This window comes from Lissotriton vulgaris, chromosome 4_1, assembly GCF_964263255.1.
Source record: "Lissotriton vulgaris chromosome 4_1, aLisVul1.2, whole genome shotgun sequence".
Classification (NCBI taxonomy): domain Eukaryota; kingdom Metazoa; phylum Chordata; class Amphibia; order Caudata; family Salamandridae; genus Lissotriton; species Lissotriton vulgaris.
In genome coordinates, this window is record NC_141691.1 from 2,075,506,108 (window position 1) to 2,075,526,109 (window position 20,002).

Here is a 20,002-nt window from a genome sequence, read left to right on the forward strand (position 1 = left end):
TAATTTACAGTGATTGCTCTGTGTACAGTTTGTAAGTGCCTAGTGTATTGTCCAATTCAATGTTGAGATGTATAATTTACACCCAAAGAAAAATCAAAAAGATGGGTCGAATAGTTAAATTAATCTCAGCAACTGATATTTAGTGTGCAAGTAGAAATCTTTTTGTCCACTCACTGTGCCACATCAGACAGGGAGCAACCTGATGCTTATCTGCCCAGGTACTGCTCCAATAAGAACTTTCAAGTTAGAACTGCCCCATTACATCCTCTCTGAACAAAGAACAAGCAGCCCCCATATTTGTTATAACCTTAATAAGCCTCATCTAGGACGTGCAGCTCCAGTTCCAAGCAATTGAGCTATGGATCCCCACATATTGAACTACCTCGCTCATTTAGGGCATCACACTGGGAAGTTATCATGTTCTTTATTCTCTGAACAGGATAATTAACATCCACAGACCCGTTCCAGCCTTGTCGGGCTTTAGCAGTGAAGTGCAATTTGTGTCCTAGGGATCTAGGGGGCCCATACCTGTCTATAAGGAATGTCATCGCCCTGCTACAATGTAGCTACAGTGTAGCAGGGCGATTTTGGCCTGTTTAACCTTTCTGCAAGGTCATATTGTTTTGGGTTACCCAGATTTAGAGCCCACCCAGGAGGTTGTCCCGGCTCTGAGAAGGTACGGGCCTAACAGTGCCTACAGTCTATTAAAAGTACTCCAAAGCCAGGTCTTAAACTTCTTGCCGAATACAGGAAATGAGGAGAAAGCTCTTATGTATTGTATTGTAATTGCATTTGTATAGCGCTTGGTACCTCTGACGAGGTGTCGAATGTACTACAGCGGCGTAGCTTCATGAGTGATGTAGGAGAAGACGCAACAGCCTTCATGGTAGATGGTGCAGTATACGCACCAATGGCATGTCTGTTAAATATGATTCGGGCTGCAGCGTGTATTTAAACCAACCATATATATGACAAAAATGTGTCTTCCAGCAGCATAGCTATGGCGGGGTTCAATCTTGAAAGGTCCGCAGTAACAGTCTCAGTAATACATGTCAGAAAAGTTCCTTTGCCATGTAGGAAACCTGTTTTTATTTGTTAACGATTTGCTCTTAAATTTGGCCTTGTAAGCCCACATGGGAGGTTGACTAATTTATAAAAATGTGGCACACTGTATACGTTAAAGTGTGCTCTCCCTGTTACTGAAGGCTTAAAAACTGTTCCACTGTATAGGGATTTCTACATCCTCCAGAAGTCGGGTCTAAGTGTGAGTAAAGTATTTAAATTTATATCTACCTTGCCTCAAAATCTGCGTTCATCGTGAAATTGGATTTTTGGATACATTTATTGGAAAATAAACTTTATATAAATGTACCTGAGGCTACCTGAGCTACAGCTGGCTTAATACCAATTCTGCCACTCGTCGCACCTCCAGAGCTGGAATACCCATCCTTGCTTGGAAGAGTTAGCATCCCTGGCTCAGAAGGCAATGGCCTGCCTCTGAACCCAGGAATTACAGGGTTGTAACTGCTGACCACTCTGGACGCTATCTGGGAGTGCACGGTTGATACAACAAAGTCCTTAGCACTATCTGTAGGCGCTCCTGTCACAGTTGGGAAGAGTACCTTTGTAGGTCTCGCCTTAGCCAGCGCCCATGCGCTGCTCTGCAAGGCTTTTAGTAAGGGCGTTTAAACTCTAAACACACGCTTGTGCGTGTGCTTTTTTTTTTATCCACCGCAATTGGTCTTTGCATGCATCTTTCTAAGAAAGATAGCACGCAATTGGTCCACGTCCCGCCTTCTCTGTCTCCTGGCCTACGGTGCTCGGGAGCGAGCTGCAGAGCCATCTGTTTCCAATTATCGCGCTCGCGGTCGTGTTAATTGGAAACAGATGGTTGCGCTGGTTATCTTGCTTTGTTTTTTTTCTGATGTTTTGATGTAGATAAAATCAGAACTAAATATTATACTGTCGCTCATTTGAACAGCGTAACCTTAATTTACAACTGATTTGCTGTAATTATACGGCAGGCTCTATTTCACCTCAGGTTTTTCATGAATGCCGACTATAATAATGGTAATGGTAATAGTCTTATATCGCTCAAATAAGCCCGGAGGCATCAAGGCGCCTAAAAACAATATCATAAAATGGTCAGATAACAAGCACTACGGGTAGGCTTCGGAGAAGAACCACGTTTTTAAGGCCTTCCGAAAGTTCTGGACTGAAGGCTGTGTTTTGATTCCTTGTGGCAAGCTATTCCACAGTTTAGAGGCTACAACAGAGAAGGCCCTCCCACCCCATTTGGTTCGACGAACACTGGGGACTACCAGCAAATTCTTGGATGAGGATCGGAGGGTTCTCTCCGGAGCGTAAGGATGGAGCAACTTCCTCACGCACTCAGCCCCCTTACCAGAGAGCGCCCCGTAAGTCAGGCACAGAGTCTTGAAGGCAATCCTAGACTCAATAGGGAGCCAGTGTAGAGTTCTTCTGGCGGCCGTGGCGGAAGATAGTCTAGGAGCGTCCAGAACAAATTTAGCCACCGCATTCTGTACTGTCTGAAGACGCTGCAATAATCAAGCCGTGAGGCCACCATGCAACAACGACCTGCTTACGAGCCTGCGGAGACAGGTAATGCTTGATTTTACGGATTACTTTAATGCTGCCCCAACAGGTAGCTACTGTTCTATTTACCTGCTGTACCATTGAGAGGTCCCGGTCCACAATAACTCCCAGGTTCTTAGCAGACTCTGTAGGAGTGGGACAGGTCCCCAGCGAGGGAGGCCACCATTCAGCGGTCCAGATATTGACATTGCCACCAAACACCAGAACTTCTGTCTTCTCCCCGTTCAGTTTGAGTGAGTTGTTAATCATCCACCCAGCAACCGCCTCCATACAACTTCTAAAGTGATGTATGGGGGCGGGCACCGAACGGGGGAGGGACGCTAAGATCTGTGTATCATCCGCATAGGAGACTATCTCCATCCCAGATGATCTCACCAACCTGGTAAGTGGGGCCACATAGATGTTAAACAGGGTCGGACTTAATGCCGACCCTTGAGGGACCCCACATTGCACAGGAGTGGGAGGAGATAAAAAGTCTCCTAGCTTGACCCGTTGCTACCTCTGATTCAGAAATGAAGCCAAAAGGCTCAAGGCCGAACCATCTACCCCTATCTCCCTCAGACGAGATGTTAAAACAGAGGGAGACAGGGTATCGAAGGCGGCCGTCAGATCTAAGAGAATCAGCAGAGTAGTATCGCAGCTCTACAGGGGCTCAGCGTGGCAGGCACTCGCAGTACTGCTGAAGACGCGTCGCCACACACACAACACGTTAGCTGTCCAAAATCAGCGGTGACGTCTACGCAAAGGCCTACACACTCATGCTATATGGGTTAATTGTACTGGTTTGCACGCACCTTTGTGTTGGAAAATCACACTCAAAAACAACTATACAGAGGAAAGAAGAAAAACTGATGAAAATGAAATACATTATAAACTAGAATAAATGTGCACATTGAAATACATAAACGCATTCTCTCAGACAAGCGTGCGCACACCATATAACTGACCACGTTTGTACCTTCCTGAGATTATAGTTGTTTTTCTTTATTTACGTCGTGTTTGTGTCGCCCCAGGCCCGTCCAGAAGCACAGCCCTGCCCTGGAGCCTCAGTGTGTGTTTTATTAAACACCACAGCACGCTGCTGACACCAGTGAGCTGCCGGGCAGGGCTTCGCTTGAGCGTAAAACAGAAGTGTTGCCTGGTGAGGCGGCCTTCCTCCGGACGCTGAACACACCTGAGCTCAGGCGGGCAAACTTTGATATTTTAACCAGGGTGTCAAGGGAGTGATTGGTTTATTACTAATGATACTCCAAACAGGATTGGATAAAAATAAATGCGGCCTGCTTCTGGTGTGCCGATTACATTTATTTTATCCAGGTGGAAAACGCATCAAGTTTCACTGGCATTGCCTACCTAATTGGTAACGGGACATTTCGAAAACATCTTTTAAAAATTGAATCTAACTGTTTCTCATAGCGAAATCCTGGTTTGTGTCACCGAATGTAAATATATTCAACTACAGGTTGTTTTGGTGCAGGAGCCGCAGAAAGTGTGTGTCTTTGTCGTGTTTATATTGTTTTCCCTTCCCTTTTGCTCCACCCCAGGCATTGGTCTGCGCAGGGGTGTTAGTAAGCAAGTCCACTGATAAAGCATGTCACAATTTTGCGAGTGAGGGCAGTTTTTTCTCACTGAGCACATGCCACCTTCTAAAATACACTTTCCTACACCTTTCGGTGTGTTATAGAGCATTGACTGGACATGAGGAAGGGGCTAGGTTAAGGTGGTTCTTGAGTGTGGAATGGGGTGGTGCTTTGTTGCCTCTTATGGAGTGAGTCATGACCTGACATTTTGTTTTGTTTGGGATTTTAGTAGGCATAGACATCCAATGTGCTTACTTTGTTATGAGTTGGGCACTCCTCCTCCTCCATTGCTAATTTCTTGTGTTTTTCCCTCAGATGATCACAATGGAGCCAGGATATTTGTTCTTGGGCTCTCGTTTGGGAAACTCTCTCCTCCTGAAATACACAGAGAAACTGCAAGAATCGCAACCTCCAGCCGCCAAAGATGCAAACAAAGGGGTAAGGATTCAGTACATTTGATTGTATTTGCATGCAGGTGCAATATGAGTATCTAGGTGCGTCATCAAAGGGGTAGAGATCCAGGGAACCCCTATCTTCACTAGGAAGCAGGCGTAACATGAGCAGACACTGATGCAAAGGAGTAATGACCTTGGTTAGTTCTTCTCTGGGGGAGCAAGCGTAATACCAGCAAACAAGAATAAAAACAATATGTACTGAACTGGGGCAGTTCTTCTCTAGGGAGCATGGGTAATATGAGCAGACAAGAATGCAAAGAAAGAGGTACGGATCCAGGGCAGTTCTCTCACTGGGAAGCAAGCATAATCCCAGCAAACAGCAATGAAAACAATAAGTAATGAACTGGGGCAGCTCTTCACTAGGGGCGCATGTGTAATATGAGCAGACAATAATGTGAAGGAAGGGTTGAGTATCCAGGGAAGTTGATCTTCACTTGTAAGCAGCTGCGATAGGGGCAGCCATGCATACAAACAAAGGGGTAATGGTCTGGGGGCACAGGTGTAATATGAGCCGGCAAGAATCCGAACTAAGAGGTAAGGATCAGAGGGCAGTTGCTCTTCAGTGGGATGCAGGCTAATCTTGTGTTAGTACTTAAATATCACTGAATTTATGAGTGTGACTGTTCTGATTCTCGTGTGGTGATTCACTCACACCTTTCATGACTATACTCCGTTATCACATTTAATTGAACATGTTAACAGCATTTCTGTTTGAGATGCTGTGAAAACAGATGCATACGAAGTAAATGTAAATCCTGTATAATCATTTACGCATGGAGCTGGTTGAGTCAAGGGCTTTATATTGTTTGATACAGCCACTCTGCTTTATCTGCTGTCTGTGTGCCCTATTGCACATCAGAGTACCTGTAGCCTGTGCATCTTTGTGCTCCGCTAACTAAGACGAGAAATATAGGAGCAGCAGATTGGTCATGCGTGGGCCGGGTCAGTAAGCCAGGTGCTTATTTCTGAGGCTGTGAAGTATGCTGTGTATCTCAGGTTAGGATCTCTTGTTGACCAAATCACCCGTTCTTCCCTCAAAAGTTGGTGCAATGAGTAAAGTTTAGTTGACGAACAGATGCGCCTATTATTGACATTGCTACAAAATGGCATAATCTGCGGTTGCAACTGTAATTTGGATATTCTAGTTAGATCGCTAATCTCTTGATGATCTTTTCACCATGTCATTGTGTAAGAAATAATAGTCCTCTTTCCTTGCAGGAGGAGCCACCAAACAAAAAAAAACGCATGGACGTAAAGCAGTCTGGCCGCACGGGTCAGTATCCACGGTGTTGAAAGTAATAAATGTGGATTTTTAAAAAAATCAGTTTGTCCTCCACAGCTGAGCCCTCTTAATCAATTCTGAAAAACTGTATTAATAGCTTAGTGGCTGGAAAAACTGAGTATCCGAAGTGAGGGCCGCAATGGTGGGTGGATTTTGTTTATATCTTGGAGATTTATTACATCTCCTTGTGACCTGCACTGATCACAGGAGGTGGTTGTCAACAGATAGTGGATGGGCTGTTAAACTAAGGAACTGGAGATGCCTCTGTGTTTCACATGGATTCCTGTTTGTCAGTTTGCATTTGTGTCTAGAGGAGTTGGAGTTACACTCCGAGCACACTTCTGCACTCTGAAGGTCTAGCAATTATGAACACAATCTAGTCTTCAGTTGCTAGCTAGATCCTTTTCACAGTCAGGAGCCCTACCCACAAGAGCTAACGTTTGAAGTGATTATGTAAAGGGTACGATATAGGCCTGACAGTCAAGTACCATTTTTGTTTTTTTTACTTTATTTTCAGTTTATACATCATAAACAATAACACACAACTGGCATCAAATCAGTGTATGCAAGCAGATCGACGACCGTCAAGTACCATCTTTAGCTTTGACCACTAAAGATACTGCATCAGTGCCCCAGAAGTCCAGGGTCCCACTGAACCCAAATTGTGCCCCAGGAAACCCACTTCTATACATCACATTTGCAAGAAGTACATATGCAGGTGTAGTTTGTTCCTTTTCTGCAATGGAGAATGTAATTTGAGCTGGATTACCTCCACAGTTGGGCCCCTTGCACGTAGAATCTTATATGGAGCAGCATTGCTTGCAGTACTTTTGCTGGTTGTAAGAATGACAGGCATGTGGCCCCTGTAAGAAACTGGCTCTATATATATATATACCGCACCAAAGTGAGGTACAGGGCGTATAGAGTCCAAGGGTCTCCAGAGGTAGGCTGAGGTTAAAGTTAGATAGAACCTTACTGCCAGCAGCCACCAACTGGAGTCCCCCTATCCTCCATAGGATAACATTGGGCCTCAACACTCTGCACCCGACCGCCCTAGTGCCGCTGAGGGTGCAACAACAGTGCATCACTGACCCTGTGAGACCCCCGAGTCTAATCCCAGAACCCTAATTTCAAAGACCCATTACCTACCTGGAACCCGATAACCTTTTTTTCCTCATAGAATAACATTGACGCAAAGTTTCAAAGTGTCGACTTTTTGAAAATTACAAATATTCCTTAAAAATCAGCCGATTAACCAAAACGCATTTTCTGAACTGTTTTCAGGAAATATCCCAGAGCTGAATCTAGGTATCTAGCACCGAGTAATAAAAAGTATTGTTAACATAACTTATCTGCTAAGTGAATTTCCTCCCATAGGATAACATTGGTGTCAACTTTTGAAATGCAATAATATTCTTTAAAAATCGTACCTCTAACTAAAACGCATTTACTCACCTGTTTTCAGGAAATGTCCCTGGGCTGAATCTAGGATTCAGTCCTGTGTTTGAAAAAGTAATCTGAAAAATAATTAACTGCATTTTACTTAATAAGCCCATTCATTCGAATGTACTATACCTGCAATGTGTTGCAAACTGCTTACTTAAAACTGTAATCAAAATCAGTACAAGTTACACTGCAATTTTGAACTGTGGTCCTACAAGTAATTTACTACTGAAAAGTATTTTTATGCTTACCTGTGCCAGGCTTGCCTGGATCTAGAAAATAAAACAACAATATATTTTTTTATGCAAAAGCAATTAGCCTAGAGGTCAGTTCTTGAGTGTGTGACTTCATTTGCTGACTGAGTGTACATCAAATCCTTAACACTGTCCTCTGATACTGCCTGACTTCTCGTCCAAGCTACCACTTTAAAGAGTAAGGGTCTATCTAACTTTAACCTCTGCCAAACCTCTGGAAACTCTATACACACACTGTACATCACTTTGATGCAGTATATATAGAGCCTGTTTCTTACAGGGGGTCCTCTAGATTGAGGCTGCAGACGTTGTCTGGAGGCTTTAGGTCCGGATCGCCGGGGGGGCCTCCTCGTGGTATTTGCACTCGAGCTCGGGCTGGGTTTGGCGGGTGCAGAGTGGGCTGGATTTGCGGGTCCTGGCTGGCACCAGAAGCTGCAGTTTAAATACGTCCGGTGTTCACGGGGCAAACAGTCATGAAAGTGAAGGCAGGCAGGTCCTCTGGGGTTTGTGAGGTTGATGGCGGCTGGACACGCCAGGATTTCGCAGGAGCAGGTTCGAGGGTAGATAGGGCTGTGGCCAAGTCAGTGGGCGTCGTCCTCTTGTTAGCTCTGCACAGCTTCTCGTCCTTCTCTCCTTTTTTTGTAGTTGCTGGATCTGATGAAGGAAGGTTCAGGGTGACACCTAAATACTAAATTTAGGGGTGTTACAGGTAGGTAAAGGGCAGGGACCAATGGGTCCCTTCCCTGGGATGGGTACACCCCTTATTCTGCTATATCCAGGGAAGGGGCAGGAACCTGTCCCTGGTTGGCTGGGCCCCCCATCCTCAAGATGGCAGGGACTCGAGGTTTATGCTTCACCTCGCCTCCCCCACCTTAGGGGTGTAGATGACAGAGGTGGACACACCTCTATTCCTAACTTGTTTTTCCCGCCGGTTCTCACGCCCAAAGTGGGGGGTAGAACCAGTGGGGACCAGTTGCTGAAAGCAGCAAATGGTCTGGAGAGGCTGACAAATGCGGCATGCCTTTGAAGCCTCTCCTTCGTGAACCCTGCCCATCCTGGGGGAGGAGGCTTGGCACCTCGTCCCAGGATGTGCATTTTTTCAGGCCCCCAAGAGCAGCAAGCTCTCGACCCAAGGGCCCAGAAACATGTCTGGTGGTGGTAGCCCAGGCAGCCACTCAATCAGGTCACTAGGAGTTGGTCAAGTTTCAGGGGGCATCTCTAAGATGCCCTCTGAGGTGCATTTTACATTAAATCCCACACTGGCATCACTGTGGGTTTAATGTGATGAGAAGTTTGATACCAAACTTCCCAGTCTTCAGTATAGCCATTATGGTGCTGTGGAGTTCATAATGGCACACTCCCAGCGCCATATACTCTTAATGGCAGCACTGCACTTACAGTGCCGAGGAATGGACCTGGGTACTTTAGAGGTACAGGGCTCATGCACCTGTACCCTCACTACTGGCATAGGGCACCCAGCTAGAGTGGTGACTGATGTATGCCAGGGCAGTGGTTTGTGGGCATGGCGCACAGGGATGTGTAAAACTAATTCTTGTTTCCGGTACAGGGAAGACCTGGCTTTTCAGGTCAGGCTGGACTGTTCCCATGAGGCACAGGGTTAGACTGATTTGCATATAGCAGAGTCTGAACTGAGGTGGGGAAGTGAGCTAAAGAACGATGATGGATTCAACCCATATCTGAGACTGGGGGTGAGTGTCTGAAAAGTTTCATTTCCCTTGTCCATTATCTCCTTGTGTTTGCTTTGTTCGCCCTAAGTTGGCAGGGTATGCCCAGACGTGGGTCCCTTGCTCACTTTGCCACTGGATTCAAGCTAGCCTGGCTGATGAGGGCTGTTAGCCCAAAACCGGTCCCAGGGTGCTTGTTTCCTGTTCAGGGAAGACCTGGCTTGGCAGTTTGTGCTGGACTATTCCCATGAGGAAAGCGTCAAAACTGATTTGCATATAGCTGAGTCTGAACTAAGTGGCGAAGTGAGCTAAAGAACGATGATGGATTCAACCCAGATTTGTGACTGGGAGTGTGTGTCTGAAAAGTTTCAGTGCTCCGTCCATCATCTCCTTGTGTTCACACATGGATGTGTGCCATGCCAACTCTTCACTTTGTTCTGCACCAAGGCAGGCAGCCTGCAAAGGCAGAGTGTGAGTGTCAGGGTACAGGGCCTCTAGGGGTGGCACAATAAGTGCTGCAGCCCTTGAAGGCCTTCTCTGGTCACAGTGCTCTGGGTACCTATGGTACCATTTACCAGGGGTTGACGTGGCCAGAGGTGCCTAATGGGTTTAGCCTTCAATGCAGTTTTAGGGAAGGAACATAGGCCCTGGGAACCTGATTAGCAGGAGCCCAGGGCATACTCAGTGAAATAACATCAGGAATTCAGCAAAAAGTGGGGGCAACCATGCAAGAAAGAGGGCACTTTATCACAACCCCACAATGACTTCTGGAAAGCAATGAGGTTTCACCCTTTATGATCAGGTCCCCAGGTTTGTGTAATGCACCCTTAACCTCCTCTTACCATTAGAACCAAACATTTTGCTGGTGGAACAGTTCTTTAGATAATGTCACACTCTTAAGGCTCGCCGGGACGACCCCCAAGGTTGCACAAGCCATGCCCATTTTACCACTGCTTCCTGAACAGTCATTGAAGTTTTTGTAATCCAGCTGCACTGTTGTCTGATCACATCTTTGAAAATGTAGAACAATGTGCCTCGACTGTAGCATATACTGCATGATGTGGGCACAGTGACTCCAGGAAGGCTGCACTCCTTTTCAAAGGGTGAAGTGACTAGCGGTTTCCCTTAGCTACTGCTGAAAACATCACATCTATTTCTAGAATGCTTATCAAGGGAAGCTTATGAAATGATTGAGTGCAGGAGTGGGATGGCGAGGTGAAGCTCAATCCAACCATGTCTTACTGTATTATTTTTCCTTCGTGAACCAAAAAGTAAAACCGGGAAGTTGGAATAATGTACCCACATCAAAGCGAAACTGCCCTTACTGCTAAGCATAAAAGACCGCATTTGGCTTCTTCCCAGATCTACAGTATGCTCTATGCGCTGGTTGAGGGTTAATAAACAGAGCCTATTCTGACGGGCGGGAGTGGAGCAGATGGGGGCCACAAACAGCCTACAGGTTGGCGTTGACTATATACAGAGCCTGAGGTTTTGGTATTCAGTCTAGGACCTACTCAGGTGAGGTTACCATGGAGTCCAAGGGCTACTGCCCCATCTCCAGTGATGACGAGCGCTCATGTTTCACTTGCATGTCCTCATAAATGCCTAGAATAACTGTCCGTGGATAACAAACGATACAGGACTGGTTAACAAGATGCAGGAAATCCTCCCACCTTGCAGCCCAGTAGAATATATGTAAGAAAGTGGCTCTATATATACTGGACCAAAGTGAGGTACAGTGTGTATAGAGTCCCCAGTCCCCAGAGGTTTGGCAGAGGCTAAAGTTGGATATAACCTTACTCTCTAAAGTGGTAGCTTGGTCCAGCAGTAAGGCAGTATCAGAGGACAGTGTAAAGCATTTGTTGAACAAACGTAGTCAGCAAATGGTCTCACACACTCAATAACTGAACTCTAGACCAATTGTTTTATATCAAAATATATATTTGTTTTATTTGAGAGCCAACAGGTATCAAAATATACTTTCTCAGAATGAATTACTTTAGTTAAATATTTATCAAGCTGGCAATAGACTTTTTGAATGCAATAGTTACCGTTTGTTGCAATAGGCAACACAATTTCAAACACAATACAACATTGAGCTCAATGGGAATTTTCTGTTAAATGCAATTAATTAATTTGTAGATTACTTTTATAACCACAAGACTGGATCCTAGATTCAGTCATGGTACAAAAATTAAGTAAAAGCGTTTTGATTATAGTAGCGATTTTTAAGGAATATTATTGTATTTCTCAGTTGAAACTACCTATGTTCAATTCGCAGGTAAAGTATGTTCACGTTACTTTTGTAATCCAGTTCTGGACTCCTAGGTTTAGTACTGGGACATCTATCTAAAACAGGTAAGCAATTACGTTTTGGTAGTTGGTACGATTTTTAAAGAATATTTGTAGTTTGCAAAAATCAACACTTAAAAGAAATTTCACAGAAAAACAGTCAATGGTTTCCTATGGGAGAAAATTCAGGTTACTGGTAAGTACGGTTAAAATTACTTTTCAGGGTTTGTGCTGGGCTAAAAGATGCAAAAACAACAAGTGATGGACCGAATGTGGATCAATGTCACACATTCCCCCAGTCAAAAGATCTGGGCCCAAATCCATCGTTTTTTTGCACTCCACACCACCCTGGGTTAGACAATGGCGATATGCAAATCAGCTCTGACCCTGTTGCCCCATGGGAACAGTCCAGTCCGAACTACAAAAGCCATGTCCTTCCCAGAACGGAATCAAGCATCCGAGGACCGGACCGGTTTCGAGGTAACACCTCTCATCAGCCCGGCTAGCTTGACTCCAAGTGGTGTGGAGTGCCTGGGACCCACGTCTGGGCATCCCCAGCGCACTTAGGGCGGCAATTGCAAAAACAACAAGTGATGGACCGAATGTGGATCAATGTCACACATTCCCCCAGTCAAAAGATCTGGGCCCAAATCCATTGTTTTTTTGCACTCCACACCACCCTGGGTTAGACAATGGCGATATGCAAATCAGCTCTGACCCTGTTGCCCCATGGGAACAGTCCAGTCCGAACTACAAAAGCCATGTCCTTCCCAGAACGGAATCAAGCATCCGAGGACCGGACCGGTTTCGAGGTAACACCTCTCATCAGCCCGGCTAGCTTGACTCCAAGTGGTGTGGAGTGCCTGGGACCCACGTCTGGGCATCCCCAGCGCACTTAGGGCGGCAATTGCAAAAACAACAAGTGATGGACCGAATGTGGATCAATGTCACACATTCCCCCAGTCAAAAGATCTGGGCCCAAATCCATCGTTTTTTTGCACTCCACACCACCCTGGGTTAGACAATGGCGATATGCAAATCAGCTCTGACCCTGTTGCCCCATGGGAACAGTCCAGTCCGAACTACAAAAGCCATGTCCTTCCCAGAACGGAATCAAGCATCCGAGGACCGGACCGGTTTCGAGGTAACACCTCTCATCAGCCCGGCTAGCTTGACTCCAAGTGGTGTGGAGTGCCTGGGACCCACGTCTGGGCATCCCCAGCGCACTTAGGGCGGCAATTGCAAAAACAACAAGTGATGGACCGAATGTGGATCAATGTCACACATTCCCCCAGTCAAAAGATCTGGGCCCAAATCCATCGTTTTTTTGCACTCCACACCACCCTGGGTTAGACAATGGCGATATGCAAATCAGCTCTGACCCTGTTGCCCCATGGGAACAGTCCAGTCCGAACTACAAAAGCCATGTCCTTCCCAGAACGGAATCAAGCATCCGAGGACCGGACCGGTTTCGAGGTAACACCTCTCATCAGCCCGGCTAGCTTGACTCCAAGTGGTGTGGAGTGCCTGGGACCCACGTCTGGGCATCCCCAGCGCACTTAGGGCGGCAATTGCAAAAACAACAAGTGATGGACCGAATGTGGATCAATGTCACACATTCCCCCAGTCAAAAGATCTGGGCCCAAATCCATCGTTTTTTTGCACTCCACACCACCCTGGGTTAGACAATGGCGATATGCAAATCAGCTCTGACCCTGTTGCCCCATGGGAACAGTCCAGTCCGAAGTACAAAAGCCATGTCCTTCCCAGAACGGAATCAAGCATCCGAGGACCGGACCGGTTTCGAGGTAACACCTCTCATCAGCCCGGCTAGCTTGACTCCAAGTGGTGTGGAGTGCCTGGGACCCACGTCTGGGCATCCCCAGCGCACTTAGGGCGGCAATTGCAAAAACAACAAGTGATGGACCGAATGTGGATCAATGTCACACATTCCCCCAGTCAAAAGATCTGGGCCCAAATCCATCGTTTTTTTGCACTCCACACCACCCTGGGTTAGACAATGGCGATATGCAAATCAGCTCTGACCCTGTTGCCCCATGGGAACAGTCCAGTCCGAACTACAAAAGCCATGTCCTTCCCAGAACGGAATCAAGCATCCGAGGACCGGACCGGTTTCGAGGTAACACCTCTCATCAGCCCGGCTAGCTTGACTCCAAGTGGTGTGGAGTGCCTGGGACCCACGTCTGGGCATCCCCAGCGCACTTAGGGCGGCAATTGCAAAAACAACAAGTGATGGACCGAATGTGGATCAATGTCACACATTCCCCCAGTCAAAAGATCTGGGCCCAAATCCATCGTTTTTTTGCACTCCACACCACCCTGGGTTAGACAATGGCGATATGCAAATCAGCTCTGACCCTGTTGCCCCATGGGAACAGTCCAGTCCGAACTACAAAAGCCATGTCCTTCCCAGAACGGAATCAAGCATCCGAGGACCGGACCGGTTTCGAGGTAACACCTCTCATCAGCCCGGCTAGCTTGACTCCAAGTGGTGTGGAGTGCCTGGGACCCACGTCTGGGCATCCCCAGCGCACTTAGGGCGGCAATTGCAAAAACAACAAGTGATGGACCGAATGTGGATCAATGTCACACATTCCCCCAGTCAAAAGATCTGGGCCCAAATCCATCGTTTTTTTGCACTAAAAGATGCAGCACTGAGGTCTCTCCTGATGACAGGTGAGTAAATCGGAATTCGTTGTCCGGCTGATTTTAGGTGAATATTTTAAAGTTCCAAAATTCCACACTTCCAAGTGAAACCAGTCAATGTTAGCCTATGGAAGAAAAGTGAGTTATCGGCTTTTAGGTAAGTACTGGCAGAGTTATGGTTCTGGGCATAGACCCAGGGGTCCCCCAGGGTCAGGTAGGTACGGTTGGTACATACTCAGCGGCACAGGGGTGCAGAGGTAGTTAGGCCCAGTGTTATCCAATGCGAGGCAGGGGCCTTCGGTTGGTGGCTGCATGCTAGCAGGCCACGCGGCTGTGGGAGCTGGGCTCCTGGTCACTTGCTCAGGGCAAATGGGGAAGTAGGTAGGGCAAAGGTCACACTGCCAGGGACACTCGGGCGGCTGGGTGCAGGGTGCTTTTGAGCCGTCGGGCGCTCAATGTTATTCAATGGAGATCTTGGAGAGTGAACAAAGGCTGCAGGTTCGGGTACGGAGGATCTTCTGGAGCGATCAACACTTCAAGGGGTAAGTTGGGATCTTGGAGGATAGGTAGGCACCCCGGAGTTGGGCACAAGGGGCCGGTGGGGCGCCGGGTGCAGGGGTGTCTTTTGGTGTCGAGAAATCTTACCCTCTGCTGGTCACCGTTGGGAGTCCCTGGTTCTGAGGCTGCAGGTGTCGTCTGGGTCGTCAAGGAGGGTCCTTGGGCACTGGATTCCAGGTCAGAATCGCCGGGGGGACGTCCTCGGGGTCTTGGTCCGCTTGTGCACAGGCCGGGCTTGGCGGGTACAGAGTGGGCTGGGTTCGCAGTTCCTGGCTGGCATCAGGGGTATTTCTGTTTGAGCAGAACCACTGCTCATGGGAGTCCCAGTCTCTAACAGAGTCAAGGCAGGCAGGTCCTCCGCGGTTCTCGAGGTTGCTGTCCGCAGGAGACGCCAGGATTTAGCAGGTTCAAGGATCAAGAGGCAAGTAGGGCTGGTGCCAAGTCAGTAGGTGTTGTTCTCTTGTTAGCAGCTGCACGGCAGGTCTTCTTCTTCTTGGTCTTCTTTCCTGTTTCGAAATCGGGATCTCAGGAAGGAAGGTTCAGGGTGCCCGTAAATACTACATTTAGGGGTGTTACAGGTAGGGTGAGGGCAAGGACCAATCGGTCCCTGGGGTGGGCACACCCCCTAACCTGCTCCTCTCCTGTTGGAGGGTGGGCAGGAGCCTAGCTGTGAGTGGGGTAGGGCTCCCCATCCTCAAGATGACGGTAGCCCAGAGTCGTGCTTCACCTCGCCTCCTCCACCTGAGGGGTGGATTTGCACAGGCTGGCACACCCCCTCTCCTGATGTAGGGTTTCCCGCCAGAGTGGGGTCGGAACTGGTGGGGGCCAGTTTGCTGAGTACATCAAGTGGCCTGGAGAAGCTCACAAAGGCGGAATGCCTTTAAAGCTTCCCCCTGCCCATCCTGGGGGAGGAAACCTAGCAACTCGCCCAGGATGTGCACTGTTGCAGGGCCTGGAGAGCGGGGGGCTCTCCACCCAGGGGTCCAGCAACATGTCTGCTGTGAGGCAGCCTCTCAGACAAGACGTGGATTGTAGGTTAGGTTTCAGGGGGCATCTCTAAGATGCCCTCTGTCGTGCATTGTACATTAAATCCTACACTGGCATCAGTGTGGGTTTAATGTGCTGAGAAGTTTAATATCAAACTTGTCAGTCTTCAGTGTAGCCATTATGGTGCTGTGGAGTTCGTAATGACAACCTCCCAGCACCATATACTCTTAATGGCATCACTGCACTTACAGTGCCCAGGAATGGCCCTGGGTACTGTAGGGGCACAGGGCTCATGTACCTGTGCCCACGCCACTGGCATAGGGCACCCAGCTAGAGGGGTGACGGATGTATGCCAGGGCAGTGGGATTGTGGGCCTGGCACACAGGGATGTGTGCCATCTCAACTCTTTGTTTAGTTCTGCACCAGGACACTTAGCCTGCAAAGGCAGTGTGTGTGTGTGTGTGTGTGTCAGGGTGCAGGGCCCCTAAGGGTGGCACTACAAGTACTGCAGCCCTAAGCGGTCTTCTCTGGTCACAATGCCCGGGGTACCAATGGTACCATTTACCAGGGGCTGACATGTGGCCAGAGATGCCAATTGGGCTTTAGCTTCAATACAGTTTTAGGGAAGGAACATAGGCCCTGGGCACCTGATTGGCAGGAGCCCAGGGCACACTCAGTCAAAGCACATCAGCAATTCAGCAAAAAGTGGGGGCATACCATGCAAGAAAGATTGCACTTCCTCACAATATATGATCATTCTATTTTGCTACTGGAGTTCAGCAGCACTTGTCAATTGTAACCAGCCACAGTTCTGCCACCAGTATCTTACTGCACCTGTTTTCCTAGTGTTCAATCAGTATCTTGTTCGCTTGTTGGTCACATTTTCATCCTCTTAACTGACCTTGAGATGCATCTCCTGTGCGCTCTGAACCTCTGCCTTTTTGGTATAGTTTACCTCATCAGTCCTCATTGGTTCTCTTTCTGTTCTGATGCAGGCGGGAAAGCCACGCTGGATGAAGTTGACGAGATTGAAGTGTACGGCAACGAGGCACAGTCTGGAACCCAGCTGTCCACATATTCCTTCGAGGTAATGTCTGGTGTCTTTATGCTTATGAGGGCATAGCAGTAACATCTCCCCAGCATAAATGTGTGAACGTTGAACTATTTGATCTGAATTCCCAACCTGCTTTTCTGCCCCCTTTTTATCCCCTGGAAACATCCACTTCATGCTTTGTTGGCTGTAGATGACATATTAATTGTTCGTAGACAAAATCCAAGGAATTTTACACCTTCTCCTAACTAAAGTAAGCTATTGGACAATTGAAACATCAGAAAATTATTTCCAAAGTACCAGACGAATGTAGGACTTGGATGCTTAATGAGTTTTTCTGTGTGCCATTTGAGCAGACCTTTTTGCTTATAAAAATAGTTAACTTTGGTTCATCCGAGTGCATGTGGCCATCTTACAATGTAATCTAGTAAATTTGTCTTTCTTGAGCGCATTTATCCTTCAGGACTGGAACAAGGCTTGCATTATTTCATTCCTGAAAGCCTTTCTTGGATACCTTTGTCATGAGTAACTTTAGAGCCATCTCCCTTCCATCATATCACAAGAGACAGAGGTTACTGCGCAGGTGTCCTTCTGTATAAGCAGGCATCAGGCCGGACCATGGCACCAAAGTAACTGTTCAGCATTAATTATAAATGACACACTTGAGCAGGCTCCGTGAGAAGGGTGTGGATGTGCGTGTTTAGGTTTTGGGATGGAGCGATGAGCATCTGTTTTGATTTCCTATTGGCCCTGATATTGATTCTATATATAGCCGTCTGTTGTACTCGAGGGACAGTCTCACTGTGGTTTGTACCTGTTACTCTCACCACTGCAATGTTCTGTTAAATAAAACTGAAAAAAGAAAAACTATAAACGACACTCCGCCAATGTGGCAAAGTAGCATGGCTTCTTCTCGACTTCTCTGTGGCCTTCTTCAGCATGTCCCTGATGATTTATATATTGCAATGGTGTGGAATTAAAGGTAGCTTTAAAATTTATTTCATTTTATCATTGGGACTGCAGTCAATTGTTCATTATGCCAACCTCTTTTATGCTTTTGATTTGTGCAGTACCACAAAGATCTTCCCTGAACCCAGCTCTTTTCAACCATAATGTGGCTCCGTAAGCCAGATTAATTTTGTCGTTCAACCGGACTTTGATGTGTTACACTGATGAAACCCACGTCACTTTGAGGTCAATCAATCAATCAATCAAGGCATTTATATAGCGCACTACTCACCCAGAGGGTCTCAAGGCGCTAGGGGAGGGGCGTCCGCTACTGCTCAAACAGCCAGGTCTTGAGATGTTTCCTGAAGGCGAGGTGGTCCTGGGTCTGGCGGAGGTGGGTCGGGAGGGAGTTCCATGTCTTGGTGGCGAGGTAGGAGAAGGACCGTCCCCCTGTGGTGGCTCTTCGGATGCGGGGGACGGTGGCGAGGGCGTGGCCGGTCGATTGAAGCTGGCGTTTGGGAGCGTAGAAGTTGAGGCGGCTGTTGAGGTATCCTGGGCCTTGGTTGTGTAGGGCTTTGTGTGCGTGGGTGAGGAGACGGAAGGTGATTCTCTTGTTGACCGGGAGCCAGTGCAGGTCTCTCAGGTGTCCGGAGATGTGGCTGCAACGGGGGATGTCCAGGATGAGTCGTGCTGAGGCGTTCTGGATCCGCTGGAGTCTCTTCTGGAGTTTGACGGTGGTTCCGGCGTAGAGGGAGTTGCCGTAGTCCAGCCGGCTGGTGACGAGGGCCTGGGTGACCGTCTTCCTGGTCTCGGTGGGGATCCACCGGAAGATCTTACGTAGCATGCGCAGGATGTTGAAGCACGACGAGGAGACGGCGTTGACTTGTCTGGTCATGGAGAGGGAGGAGTCCAGGATGAAGCCCAGGTTGCGTGCGTGGTCTGTTGGTTGGGGTGCGCTGCCTAGGGCGGGGGGCCACCAGGAGTCGTCCCAGGCGGAGGGTGAGGATCCCAGGATGAGGACTTCCGTCTTGTCCGAGTTCAGTTTCAGGCGACTGTTCTTCATCCATTCGGCTACCTCTTTCATCCCTTCGTGAAGGTTGGCTCTGGCGGTGGCGGGGTCGTTGGTGAGGGAGAGGATCAGCTGGGTGTCGTCGGCGTAGGAGATGATGTTGAGGTTGTGCTGGCGTGCGATGTCTGCGAGGGGGCTCATGTAGACGTTGAAGAGGGTTGGACTGATCGAGGACCCTTGAGGAACGCCGCAGATGACTTTGGTGGCTTCAGATCTGAACGGGGGGGAGGCGGACTCTCTGTGTCCTTCCGGCGAGGAAGGAGATGATCCATTCCCATGCCTTCTCCTAGATTCCGACGTTGCTGAGTCGCTGCACTAGTGTACGGTGGCAGACAGTGTCGAAGGCCGCGGAGAGGTCTAGGAGGATGAGGGCCGATGTTTCTCCGTTGTCAAGCAGTGCTCGGATGTCATCAGTGGCTGCGATCAGGGCGGTCTTGGTGCTGTGGTTGGCTCGGAAGCCAGACTGCGAGAGGTCGAGGGATCCGTTCGTCTCGAGGAAGGCGGCCAGCTGCTTGTTGACGGTCTTCTCGATGACTTTTGCAGGGAACGGGAGCAGCGAGATGGGGCGGTAGTTCTTGAGGTCGCTGGGGTCGGCTGATGGCTTCTTTAGTAGAGCGCTGAGTTCGGCGTGCTTCTAGCTCTCCGGGAAGGTCGCGGTGTCGAAGGAGGTGTTGATGATGTTCCGCAGGTGGGGTGCGATGACCACGTCGGCCTTGTTGAAGACGTGGTGAGGGCAGGGGTCGGTCGGAGATCCGGAGTGGATGGAGTTCATCGTGCGGACGGTATCTTCGGTGCTGATCGGGGTCCAGGCGCGGAGGGTGGTGGTGGGGGGCGGTGGTTCGGTCGTGGCGTGCGTCAGTTGAGTGCTGAAGCTGTTGTGTATGTCCGCGATCTTGTTGTGGAAGTAGGAGGCGAGGGAGTTGCAGAGGTCTTGCGAAGGGGTGATGTCGTTGTTTCCGGCGTTGGGGTTGGAGAGCTCTTTGACGATGTTGAAGAGTTCCTTGCTGTTGTGTGCGTTGTTGTCCAGTCGTTCCTTGAATGCAGTTTTCTTGGTTGCGTGGATGAGTTGGTGGTGTTTTCGGGTGGCGAGCTTGAGGGCAGTCATGTTGTCAGGT

General features: G+C 48.4%; 1 protein-coding gene across 2 annotated transcripts in view; it reads left to right on the forward strand.

Moving 5' to 3' along the window:
* The window catches only part of CPSF1 (cleavage and polyadenylation specific factor 1), a 324,374-nt gene that overhangs the window by 58,170 nt on the left and 246,202 nt on the right, over positions 1–20,002 (forward strand). For both annotated transcript variants that reach the window (XM_086966520.1, XM_086966519.1), the window contains exons 12-14: positions 4,512–4,634; positions 5,870–5,924; positions 16,815–16,906. In XM_086966520.1, coding sequence (XP_086822646.1) covers positions 4,512–4,634; positions 5,870–5,924; positions 16,815–16,906 — 270 coding nt within the window. The remainder of the gene's footprint in view (positions 1–4,511; positions 4,635–5,869; positions 5,925–16,814; positions 16,907–20,002) is intronic.